General features: G+C 39.3%; 1 protein-coding gene across 8 annotated transcripts in view; it reads left to right on the plus strand.

Annotated features, from left to right (window-relative positions):
- Nucleotides 1–13938, plus strand: part of LOC119006146 (CUB and sushi domain-containing protein 3-like) — a 213205-nt gene that overhangs the window by 48578 nt on the left and 150689 nt on the right. For all 8 annotated transcript variants that reach the window (XR_005070692.1, XR_005070693.1, XM_037074543.1 and 5 more), the window contains exon 5: nucleotides 8230–8476. Coding sequence is in view for 6 of the 8 variants with exons in the window: in XM_037074543.1 (XP_036930438.1) it covers nucleotides 8230–8476 (247 nt within the window). In the remaining 2 variants the exon portion in view is untranslated. The remainder of the gene's footprint in view (nucleotides 1–8229; nucleotides 8477–13938) is intronic.

A 13938-nucleotide genomic window follows, 5' to 3' on the forward strand; every position in this document is an offset into this window, starting at 1 on the left:
TTCTGATGCAAAGCAGTGAATAACTGCATGTCTTGAATTAATAAATTAGTACTTTTTGATGATGATGGAATATTAGGTCTAAGATTTGCAAAGTCATCCAAACAGAAGAGAGGATATACTAAAAAGATTGTAATATACAATCCTAAGCAATCCCAAAGCCAGCAGAGCAAATTTGCTTGTGCCAACTCGTTCTACAGTGCAAGGCACAGCAAAAAGAAAATGGTACAGCATATGTCTGAGAAATGGCAAGCTTGGAGAAATAAAAAGCTGCAGATGGAGGGTTCCTCCGGTTTCCATTTAAAGATGGTGTTAGCCTCTATTGCCACGGGCCAGAAACATCACTCTTTTTCAGGTCTGGCCACGGCTTGAGCCACTCTCTCTCTCTCTCTCTCTCTCTCTCTCTCTCTCTCTCTCTCTCTCTCTCTCTCTCTCTCTCTCTCTCTCTCTCTGTCTCTGTCTCTGTCTCTCTGTCTATTTCTCTCTCTCTCTCTGTCTCTCTGGTCTAAATCCGGCCCGGCTCCTGTATGTAGGCAGATGGTCCTTTGATCTTATTTCCTCAGAGATCCTGCCCTTTCTGCTCATCACCAATTGTTTCACACTAAACACAGAGCTACACAAAACCTCTTCCCAATCCACTGTCCACCCCCCACAGTCTCCCAACACCTCAGTCGTTCACCTCTTTTTGTCCCTACCTCTCACTCTTTCATCTCTCTCCCAGTTCTGTTCACCATCCTCATCCATCTTCCAAAGTCAAATGTTTGTGTGTGTGTGTACAGCTGACAGAAACATAGAGGAGAAAGGGGTAGAAAGAGAGGAAATGAAAAGGGCAGGAAGGCATACACATTTCTTAATCAAATGCTGCATTTACAGCAAGATAATGATGGCACCAAACCCAAATTTAACCAATATTACACATCATTACTAAACCGTGGAATTATCAGATATAAATACATTTGCTGGACAGAGCTGTCAAATTTCGTTTAATTAAAAGTGGTCACTGCAGTGCTTACCCTGGAGGCACGACATGGAAGTCTATATCGATAAAGTTATGTTGCTTAGTATTTGTTTTTTCAAGTTTGTCTTCTTATGAAACAATATGATAACAATATGATTAAAAATAAAGGAGAATAAAGGGTTTCAATGGCTTGGGTTATAGGACTCCCAGAGTAGTTCTGCAGTAGCTATTTGAGGCCAAGCGCCTCCAGCAGAAACTTGTTTATTGCACTGGTCAATTTTGAGACTTTGGGCTATTTTGCCTCGTGTTGACGTGTTGTCTTTGTGACAGATCTGTGTTCTGGAAATGTATGCAAATTGGCACTTATTTATTTAGATAATGCTGCACTTGCATATTTAAACATACAATTTCAGAAAACTTGAAATAGATTTTTTTTTTTAAATCCTAATTTAAGTTATCAACTGTGGAAGTTTCACGTTGATTTTTACCTTTTACACCTGTAGTGTCTTATTTTTTCTATAAAAACTGTTTGGAGTTGTTCAAAACACTATTTTAAAGCCTGTTTTCACAAAATTTGTATTTTTCTCATCATATCTTTCAGTGTTATTCCTATCTATATTTGGAAGATTTGTACAGAGCGGTTTGTTGGTATATCATTATATCATTCAGCAACTCATTTATATGTTATTGTTTTCTTAAACACATGGTAAAAATGCACCTCTGATTTATAGAGTGGCGAAGAAGAGTTATCCAGAAGTAATAGTTATATTAATTTATTCAGCTTTAACACAATTCATCTGTAGTGTCTGGCTTTAATGGAATTACTATCCGTAAAGTGTGTCTATCTTCTGTCACTGTCTCTTCAAAGAGGCAACACTAGAGCTTGAAAGGTTGACAGATAAACAGTGAGGCGTAAATAAATGTAAGTGTAGGGATGGTTTAAGTATAGAGCCAACAAGACTGAAATGAAAAACCAGAGAGAATCGCCTCCAAGCAGAAAGACAGTGAGATGGAGAATTAATGGCTATTCTAATCGTGAGTTGCTACTGCTCCTCCCAGGAGCCTATTTCGTTTCCTTCCATCTAAAATGTCTCTGGACATTCATTAAACCAGGCAGTGAGACAGCAAACAGGGACAGTGTGGTAACATGAGAATATGGTCTATTGATACACTGTCATTCTTGCTGCCAGCCACTGTCCAACAGAATCAGAGAATTAGGCCGTAGAAAAACCTTGCTCCTTTAAAACATTCCCATATCTGGTAATGTGACACGACTGAGCGCACAGCTCTCTCAGCACTGCCTTTTCAACTTTCTGCTTTACAAATTGAGAATTCAAATACGAAAACTTGACTTGCCAATGGCAAGATTTTTCAGTCCAAGCGAGTGCTAAGTTGTTCTCTACAGTTAGAACTGATATGAAATATCTTCTACAAGCTACTTCCAGAAATCCTTATATTGAATTCAAGTGCAAAAATAGGCAACCATTTAAATACTGTTTGGGTTTGTAGTCAGGGCTGGACTGGGACCAAAAAACGGCCCGGGCATTTTTGGCCATAGCGGCCCACCATGATTATTTAAACAATATGCTGAGGCATGCGACACATCAAAGGATATATGCGCTCACTGTTTTGTTTCAAACATTAAACCACAGTAACCTGCATGGAAGCGAATAACCTTAGTAAAAGATTATTCTTAATTATTATTATTATTATTAGTAGTAGTGGTAATAGTAGTAGTAGTATTATACAGTCTTTTAATACTCTCATTACAATACTCAGACTTGGAAGAGAAGGCCACAGTGACAAAATTCCCACCTTGTAGCATAATTTATCGTCAAACAAAACACTGCTAGAGATGTCTTTAGACAAGTGTTTAATAAAATGTACTGTTCACAAACACAAATAAGATAAGTCAAGATAAATTAGGCCTATAGTGAGACCATGTCAAATGTCATCACAGCATTTGCACGAATTGCACAGTGTTAGCCTACAATTCCACCAGATAGCCTACTATTTAGTGAAGATATAGGCTACACGTAACATTTTCTATCATCATTCTGCGTGTGTGTAGGCCTACGTGTGTCTACCTAGAAATCTAGTAGTCAGAGCCATGTCGTTTATATAATGTACATCAGCACTGGGGGTTTATTTGGTGCACTGCGTGAAGACTGACAACAATTTCGAATTTCAATCGCGACAGAAGACCACTCATTAATTTGATGTGGATGGCAATATGGCCTATTAATTGGCAGACGGTTCATTTGCGAGTAGCAGCTAGGTAGGCTAAAGGTGCAGGACTGCAGGTTGTCGACAAACACTTAAATGCACGAGTGACACACACACACACACACACACACACACACACACACACACACACACACGCCTCAAAAAAAGCCCTCTGCCTTCCCTACATGTCCCTCCCTTCACTCTGCCAACATATTGGCTACCTCTTACCGGACTCGTAACTATTCCTTCCTCAATCCTTCCGTCCTTCCTTCCGTCACGTCTCTCACCACCTCCTCCGAATCAATTTGAATAGGGACACTTTCTTCATCTGTGTAACTAACGTTACTCTGTTGCACATCCCTTTGCGTTACTTCGGCAGCTTGAGCACTTTGGACTGCCGCTGCACTGCTGCTAGATGTTGATGATGATGGCCCTTCACCTGCATCTGCAATTGAACGTGTGGGTGTGGTGGTGGCAAACATCTCTGTAATTTTAGCACATTTTGCTGCTTCCACTTGCAGGCTTTTACGTCTTTTCTCCCGCAGCTTCTCTGCACCCCCCTTGCTCTTTTGTGATCTATCCATCTCAAACTCCGTTAGACCTCTAAACAGCAGATTTTTCAAGGGGAGATGAGGGCTGGCCAGGAGGGAGGCGGGGCGTGGCCTGAGATTTCATTAGACTAGCTCAATGTCCTTTAAGACAGTCAACCAACGGGCCGCGATTCGTGTCTCAGATACTCTTCCGTTGCGGTCGTAAGAAAATTGGCATAATAAACTTTTTAAAAAATATTAAATTATGATAGCCCCGGCCCAAAAATGTGCGTCGGCCCGGCGGGCATTGCCCGGTATGCCCTATGGTCAGTCCAGCCCTGTTTGTAGTGCAGTATTTCTCATGAAATTGTTCCCTCATAATTCATTTAAAATCAGAAATTACGGCGCGATGGTCACTGCAATGACATGACCCCTTGTAGTTTGCTTGGTGCAGTATGAATCATATCTCTGCACCCATTACATCTCTCTTTACCTTTTAATCAACCCCATCACTTTGTAATGTGACTTACAGCCAAGCAAATGGGGGACTTACTGTAGATGTAGTCACTGCCTTCACATTAACACAGCGATTGTTACAAAGGAAAAAATCCTGAGGTAGTGTAGAAAATTATACAAGAGTTCCTTCCCTTCTATCCTTGGGGGTGAATATTTCTAAGTAGAAAGACAAGTGTTGTATATCTGATCAAAGTCAAGGGGAGAGAGGCTTAATCCCTCCTCAAGTAGCATTAGATTGCTGATGCTGGGATGTAAATGAGCTCAGCTAAAGTAGTCCTAATCCTCACCACCATCTTTTTTTTTTTTTTTTTTTTTACACTGCCACCGTTTTAAAAAGAGACGGATCCTTCCTCATTTTAAAATCCAGAGCATGCTCTAATGATTTGCTAAGGAACACGTTGCCCAGCATTCAGTGCCTCTTTATGTCACTAAACCTCGTTGGCAAATTGTAGCTCAAACGCTGCCATGCATCTCGATGATCCACTGCACGTGAATGTATGAAATCTGTAAGGCAGTATCCACTCAGTGCCATTTAAAATTCGCAAGCCATGAAGCATTTTTCATGGCTCTGACAGCAGTTTGCCAGTTTGTAATTTGCAGCACCATGCTTGGATGCTTTTCAAAGAAACAGCTAAGAAACCTGTAGTACTTCTGTACAATAATGAATTGCCCCCAAGCATCTCCCCAATTTTCCTGTGCAGTTTAATTGGCTACAACTGTAGACACATTAATGAGTTATAAGTGAGGTTATTATCATTAAATGTGGTTGTTCAAATCTATTTCATTCCATCGAGGAAGCCCTGTACTGAAATATTAGTGATTAATTCATGCACACAAAGTAGAATGTGACTTGCAGCTGTTTTACCGAAACATCTCTTAAAAATTGCTTGCACACAGCAGGCAGTTAATACCGCCATTGCTACTGTTTTCAGTCTACATACAACATTGCCTTTGTCCTTTTCACACACTTTTGCACATGACACCTTGCTGCGACCACCTGAGATGAATTTCCTTTAGCAGTGATCAGACAGCATGTCTGTTATCTTGAAAACCACCTCAGAGAAAAACCTAACGGAGCTGTTTTTTCATTTGTCCCAGCATAATATATTCTGATGTGGAGAGATCTGAGAACCAAAAAAATGATTTCATTTTTGTTTACCGTTTATGGGGAGCCTTTTCTTGGTCTTTTTTATTTTCTATGATAATGTCAGTGGAATCATTTGCCACAGTGGCAACGTTGTGTCCTCTGTGCCTTCCAGTCAAAACCTCGAGCATAAACAGTGCAGGATGACAGCCTGCTGTTTCTGCTTGCTGTGTACGTGCGCCTCATGGCCTTACTTAATACACTCTTATCTACAGTACTGAATCTTACTGCTGTGTGTTGATATTTGATTGATTTCTAGATCATGTTACATCATACGATGCCCCTTGGGTCTAGCAGACACCCTGCAGACTCTTGTGTTGTATTAGATATATACTTTTCACATTTAACAGTTTTGAATTATGCTTTAAGTGCATATGCAATTCACTAACAGTTTCCTATACTTCTAAAGCAGTGAAGGAGTGTTAATAGGAAAGACCTTGGGATGTAAACATCTTTCTTTTTCTTTTTTCCTGACATTTGCAAATTTGGCTTCTGTACTAATCTTGCTTGGTTGTAATGGATGTTCTACTCTTATTCAGTGTAAGCTGTTGAAAACTGTATTGCTTTATACTGCAATCCATTAACAGTGTGCCTCTGCTTAATTCAACAGTTTCGATGGTAGTGTGCATCACTGTGTTTTTTTTCTGTTTCACAATTATTTTGTGTGGCACTAGGATTCAGTGTCACAATGAGTTTACACAAAATGTGTACACTTGAGTTCCAAAGCTTCCAAAGCTCAATCAGTGTCATTGATTGATCTTGTCAGACTCTTTGTGTCTTTGTGATTTGTGATATTAACACATTGATCCAGTTGGAGTCTTGTCGAAGCTGCCTTCTTTAAATCTGTCCTATTGGACTTATTTTATATTCTTCAAGTGTTATTTGTGTATGTTGTTACCAGTGTTCATATGTTTTGAAGACACTTTAAAAGTGTGGTAGAATGAAAATTGTGATACAGTGTTTGATAGGAGCACCCACTGATAATAAGTGGAGGTTTGACCCTCATCATTTTGGGCTACTGATTTGATGCACTATAAATAGTTAAATTTATTATTGAATTGTTAAAATACTGTCAGCATAACCCGATTCCAAAACCATTTGATCTGTAAATTGGAAATTTGTTTTTCCTTTATCATCCCCTATATTAATCTTCTGTCACTCTGTCTCTTGGAAAATCCCAGTCTGTTTTTTTTACCCTCGCACTTGATTTGTCCTCTACTTTTCTCTGTCTTTTTCCATCTCATCTCCCACACTCACCCTCTCTCATTATCTAACCCTTCTTATCTGCCACTTCTTTCTTGCTCTCCTTGCCTTGATGGCTTTGTGGACACTTTACACTGTCCTCGTGTGTCTCATCAAGGTTAAAAAAATGATTTTGCTCATTTGCTTATACTTGCTGCACTTTAATATCACTTTAATTTCAGCCTATAGCCAATTACTCTACATATCTACTGGGCACTCTTTAGAATGTCATCTCAAATGCATTGAGGCAATATAAAAATTCATCACTCAGGATAAGTGTTATATGGTGAAGTGTATGATGATTTAAACCAGAAACAAATCATGGCTCCATGTGCTTTTGTTGTTACAAGGCTGCAGGCATTGAATGAATGCCTGCCCTTGCTGTAGTTCACCAATGATACTCTGAATTACATATGTGTGGACATTATTGAAGTCTCACATGGTATCAATGCCATCTCCGCCCTTCTTATAAAGACTTTGATCAATTGCTATGCTCCAGCTAATGTGTCAAAGGACATGGATCGCACTAACTAGAAGCCCCTGCCCCCTCATCCTTTCCCCCTTTCTCTTTATCTTCTTTTGAATTTCATACATCCGCTTCCTTGTTCCTTGACCAATTGTGTAATGCAGCATACGGAAATGTTCTAAGGCTGGCAGCTCTGACAGCCCTGAGTGGCGCACTGAGCCATCAAAGGTTTCAGCTGGCACAGCTGAGTGTCACATATTAGTCTTAAATGATGTGAAAACTGTGAAAGCCCTGCCATCATTAGAATTCTTTAGGGGAAAAAAATCGGATACAGGGGTAGAGGAGAGGGTGGTGAGTAATAGAAGGAAGATCTGAGAGGGCTCAGAGGAGACGAAACAGAAATTGATAGAGATTGGAGGAAGGATGGGGAAAAGAAGGGAAAAGGGACGTGAAGTGAAAGAGAGCAAGCTGCTGTTATGGTAGAGTGCATTACTATTCAACTGAAGTGTCATGCTCCCCACGTTACAAAAAGTACACAATTTCACAGCATTATAGGCCCTGTTCATCACCATTTGTTTGTTTCCTGAAACATGAGGGGGCTCAAAGGACATGATGATGAATTACTGACTCTTCGATAAATGGAAGAGACAAGATGGTAGAAATAAGAGAACAAGGACAAAAAGATAGTTTTCCACCCACATAGAACAGCACAGAAGGAAACTGTGCCAGAATTAGTGCACAATTAATTGGCAAATAGATATCATCTCAATTGTGACTTGTCTGACTGCTTAATGATTCATGCCAGTGTGAATAAAAACACAAACAACCTTTTAATCTTGCACGTCATGTTGTCAACAATCCAGCATAATTATGTGCTGGATAAGCTGTAGATACCAGACTTGACAACCTACAGATGAGTGAAAAACAAATAAAATGTGCTTAAACAGCCTGTCCAGCTGAGCAGTGGCTTTCACAATGGTCGTTTTCTAGCTTGCATTCATTTGAAGAGACAGGTACAGATGTTTTATGCCTGAGGCCACTTTTCTCTCCCATGTTGAACTTTGAGTAATAGCTCTGAAATAACCCAGAGAATGTGTGTCTGTTCTCCCCACACCCTCCCCACCTGGTTTTTCTCTACGGTGACTGACAGCGGAGGACACGTGCGGTGGCACCCTGAGGGGCTCCAGCGGACTTATCTCCAGCTTCGATTTTCCCACCGGTGACTCCCCTGGTGCTGGCGGAGGTGGAGGTGCTGGAGGCCTGGGCAGCAGTGGGGAGTGTAAGTGGACCATCCTGGCAGATCCCGGGGACACAATCTCCCTGGTTTTCACTGAGTTTCAGATGGAGGAGAAGTCGGATTATCTGGAAGTCGAGGGTTCTGAACCGCCAACCATATGGTGAGTTGAGCTGTGAGGAGTGAGATTGGTTGGTGCTTGTATGAGATGATTATTCAGTTGGAACATTAAGAATTTATGTGTGACAGGAGGTGTGTCATGTGGTGTTCACAAGGTGTTACAGAAAGGGGTTTGTGATATTTGTGTGATGAGATTATATTAGTGTGGATGCAGGTTTGGTTTCCAAGTGTTTTTGACTCATGTATCAGTGTGAGGAGGATGAAGTATATGTGCTATAGTAAAGCTGTTAATAAATCATGACCTATATTCTGTTAGAAAAACAGGGCTGCAAAACTGAGACCAGGGAGTACGTTTGGAAAAGCCAGAGATGCTAGTATTTTTATCACAGTTAGGGTGTTTTGTAAGTATGAAGTCGGATATGATTGACAAGTGAAAGTTCCAGGGAAGTTGTGAAGTCACGATTACTTGTGTTGCCCAATATCAGGTAGAATGTTTCAATTGGTTTTACAGGTGACAGTTCCAAACTAAGACCAAACTCTCCAAGGTAATAATGAATAGGTCCCTAAGAAAACAATTTGTCTTGATTAATATAATGTATTTACTTGTCTGCAAAAGTGGTGTGGACTGTTAAGATTTGGCAGCTTATTGTTTGATCAGAACATAAATGGCACTCAGAGAGAGAATATATACATTTTGAGTCTACTCATAGAGATAACAGAGAGCAGGCTACTGTATTGCCAGCTCTAAATTTATTCCAAAGAGTAGTGAGGGGTTTGTAAGACAAGACTGTATCGCCTTAGGATTGCTCTTAGTTCTCAAGATAACAAGGAAGCCTGCCTGCTATGATCTTAAAGCATAGAATAGAGGCTTGGTTTGTGTGGTTGAGCATGACTGTGTGATGTTTTATAGGAGCAACTCTTTACAATCAGCAGCATGTATTGTAAACTCTAGAGAAAAGGCAGCTGACAGACATGCAAATGTACCTTTAACGAATTTCCATGAACAGTTGTTTAAAGAAAAGGTTTAAATATTCCTTGTGGTTCTGATTGAATCAAATCTATCACAGCGAGGGCACATGACTCCCTGTTGCATAATTCAAATTAAAGTGCACATGAATTACAATCTTTGACAGAGGTTTTGTTTAAAAAGCAGCCTTTCAGATACTTTGCTTTATAGCTTTCTGTATGGGCTGGATTTAGAAGTCACTCCCAGCTGAATCAAGGAAAGATGAAATGGGTTTGACCCCCAACCTTGAGGCTCAGGTTATCCATCTCCTCTGCGTCCTGCGTGAATGTGAGCATCCGCCAGCTTTATGTGATCCTGCTGGGCATTAATTATAATTGGCTGAAAGATGCTCTAATCAATCACTGAGCTACGAGCTTTGTTGTCCCTGAGAGTTGTCAGAGGGAGAGAGAGAGGCAGACACTGTGTCAGTGAGAGACAGAGAGAGTCCAGAGGAGAGGTGCTCTGAGTGTGGTGATGACTGCTAAGCATTTTATGTTGACATAGCTAAAGAGAGTGTGACAGGGAGCTGGTATGGGATCACACTGATTTGTTTTGATGGACCATCAGGTAACTCTCTTCTTTTGGATATAAAACTCCCAAATTAACTCTTTTAGTGACAGAAATGTCTCTTGGTTTTAATCCTTTAAAGCCCCAGTTGCTAGTGCTTTGTGTTATCTCATGCCTCCTGTTTTTCAGGATTTAAGAAAAAATGGTCTAAGTGGTTGATTATTCACATTAATTTTATAACTGTTTATTTACATCAATTTATTTCTCTGGCCATAAAATATCTTCACACATTGGATGGACAAATGCTAATTAAAGCAAAACACATCAGTGTCTTGAAAACATTTTACTGGCCAATGCATTGCAGTTTTAAGACAAAAGAAAACAAACAAACTTGTGCACCTGACATCTTGTGTTCACATACTGTTTAATCCTAGTGAGGTAAAACAAGGTGTACTGGTCAGATTGCTTAAATCAAACTTTAAAATAAAAGCATCTATAAATGTAATTACATTTCTTTTAATGCTGTCATGGTCATGAGTTGTTTGTTTGTTTGTTTGTTTTTTTACAGATTTCTTATAAATTATTGTACATATTTACTTAAATAATGTCTTAAACAAGGTATGAATTACAAATGAAATGCATGAATGGATTACATTAATTGTAAACTAGGAAATGACATAAAAACACAAACATTGAGTTTTTGGAAAAATGTATGTTTTAAAAACATTTACACATCACATCACAGCAGCATCAATACATATTGTATAGATTTAGATTACCTTACCTTATTACCTCCAGCTACAGCAGAGTTTCTTATGCATTTCTATCCATTACCTTATCTGAAGCAAGGCCCAGCAATAATTAGTATTGAAAATGTTTATTAAAACATATCAGCTCATCAGACAAAACTTCCTGTGACTGCTATCAGGCAACACTTCCCTGGAGTCATAACCCTTTTGGAGGAACTGATGTCTTCAACCTGCAGGAGAGGTTATAAAAGCATATATTGTTTATATGTATCAGGTAAAGCAATCAAATAAGCAGATCCTTTATTTGTTAGAGTTTAATTATGTGTGTGCTGAGCGGTCGCCATGCATCACTTGAATGCTTTGAAACTCCAAGATGATGTTATTGTGTGTCATCAAATGTTGGTAGCTGTCAGGCACAGTTCTTCTTTTAAGGCCTACAATCCAAGTGGGATCCAGTGAGCTTGAGTGCAGTGGGGCTGGAATTTTAGAGAGATGGGTTTAGCCCGGCCAGGTAAACAAACAGACATGAAAACATACACGATTCAGAGCGAGCAATTCTCTGATGCCCATAAAATTCATTGCTCTCCCTCGCTCTCCCTTTATGAGTGTCTCTTGACTGTGTACAAGGCCATTGGAAAGCTAAACTTTCAAGCATCCTAACATATAGCATCAGCTGCAGGCAGAGACAAGCAAACTGTCAATTCAGCCTTGAGGGTTAGAGCTGCTTAACTATGATTGACAGCCTGGAGTCAGACAGATTTAACAACTCCTCTTAGCCTTTTTCAGGCAAATAGAAATAAAACATCACCCAACTTGACTTGTTTTCCTCTCTGAACCTATGCTATTATAGGCTGTTATCCAGTGACAAACACAATTAGAGATAAGGTTGTTGAATATGAGTTGCAAATTAAGTGTTACAATAATTTGCTAAAATTGATCCTTAAATAATCAACACATATTCCACATAATGTCATTACTGTAAATTAACTTCAATTAATTTCCATATATTAAATGGTTGCTGTAAAATACATTGCATTAACATTTGGAACAGCCAATTTCCTGATAGGTGACAAACACTAAAAAACAATTTCTGATAGATTCCAGGACTATTGGGCAAGAAATATGTTTTGCTGAAACCTTTTAGCGACTTTTATCCTTTTATCAATTGAAGTTTTCTATCAGATCTCCACAAATGAGTTTATTGATTCCATCGTCATCATGCTGGGGAAGGTTGATATGAGGCTACACATCAATCACCATGAAAAGTGGACACAGACAAACACACACAAAAAAATTGTTTCCTCTGGCAAAAACCAACATTGGATCTGGGTTAGAGAAGAAAGAGAGGAGAAAAACATTTTTTTTTTTTATTCTTCTGACCTTTAATACAGCCCTGTTCAGAAAGGGCAAAAACAACAAGCTGTAGATTACACATCACTCATTATTTCAGATATAGACAGAGAACATAGAACCTGAAAGGGTTTGTGGACATTAGTTACACTTTTTGTGCTCATATACTATGCAGTTTGGTAATTTGAATTATTTTTTGCCATGCTTTTCTCTGGATGTCTACATCATTGTCTACGTTCCCATCGTGTCTTTGCAGATTTTTCAGATTTACGACTGTACCATTGACTCCACATGCTGGATGTTTGAAATTGATTGCTATTTCACCAAGCAATCTGGAAATATTTTGCTTGGCTCACTAAATATGAACAATCCTATCCCAGCAGAGGAGCTAAGTGGTTGTCAGAAGGAGATTACAATATTCAAAGCAGGTTGAGGTGCCCTGCGGCTAAATTACCAACTTTGTTTAGATTACCATTTGCATTGGATTCAGTTTCTTCTTTCTGGGATTTATTATTGATCTTTCCCAGCAAAATATATCCTATCAAAATATCTCCAAAAGCTTTCCTTCACTGTGACCAGACTTGGAAGTATGCAATGTTTAAATTAAGGAATGTGAATTGACAGTGGACCCAGGTACTATCAGAGCAATTAATGTAAAGAGCCACAGTGACTGACACATGATTCTCAGAAGCCAATCTCTGGCAGACAGGGAGTAACTTGATGAAGGATAGAGAGCAACAGCTTCCTTATCACATGAAATATTCTTACAATTACTCCCTCTTGTCAGATTTTATGGAATAAATGAAAGAGAGAAGACAAAATCAACTGGCCCATCTTTTTTTGACATATTTAAATTGATCGCTTATTATCAGGGCTGCACCTACCTATAACCTTCATCTGTGAAACTAAGCAGAGACACAAGAGATCACAGCTTATCTCTCTGTCCTCGAGGCCACACATTTGGCCACAGTACTGACACATAGGGATTTGGTATTTTTGATGAGATTTCCATGCACCCTTTAACCCTTCATCCTATCAAATCAGGCAGAAGAACAACATATGCATTCTCTAATGTACCTTGCAGACCTGTGTCAGAAACAGAATCAGTCCTTGAGACACCCCAAAATTGTTCAATTGAAGCATGCCAAAACTTAGATGAAACCAAGCACGTAAAAGCACTGTGACCATGCCAGGAGGTAATCTCTGAAAAGCCATATTGCATATCTATGAGGGAACAAATAGCCTGAGTGAGTCTGCAGAGATAGAATGGCAGTGCATTATGTGAGGAATCCATTTTTCCAATTGGACTTTCTCATCTTTTGTCACTCAGTATGCACTGGAGATGCTACAATAAGGAAACAGTAGGCAGCACTCAGTTGTTCTTAACTGTTTACGGAGACTTTCACTCCACATTCCACAAGTAATTTATTTGTTTTCATGACAGCTACATTGATAAGTAACGGCAACAAGCATAGAAGTTCCATGACGTACCTCTGAATTATTTTGCATAACCTTTTGGCTGCTGTTAAAATTTTTATCACAATCTGGAAACACAGGGACAACTTGAGAAACAAAAAAGTCTGAATGAATTAATTCAACACAAGTTTCTGTTATCGGTGATAGAACACATTCCTGAGATGATACCTTATTACTTAATTGCTAAGTTACATACAACAGTAAATATCTTCATCAAAGAAGGAATTTTGCATGCAAGTCATCAATTTCTCAGATCACATCAGACGATAAAAGCCTTCCTTCTCATCTTGCCTGCAGCCTATGAGCACATTTTCCTCTGCCCAAACCAGGAGAAAACAATATAATGCTACTTTTCAATTTTTTTCACTTTGTATGTGCTTTCCTTTATCCAGCAGGGAGATTTTTGCATACACTGTT

This window comes from Acanthopagrus latus, chromosome 17, assembly GCF_904848185.1.
Source record: "Acanthopagrus latus isolate v.2019 chromosome 17, fAcaLat1.1, whole genome shotgun sequence".
In the NCBI taxonomy this organism is placed as follows: Eukaryota; Metazoa; Chordata; class Actinopteri; order Spariformes; family Sparidae; genus Acanthopagrus; species Acanthopagrus latus.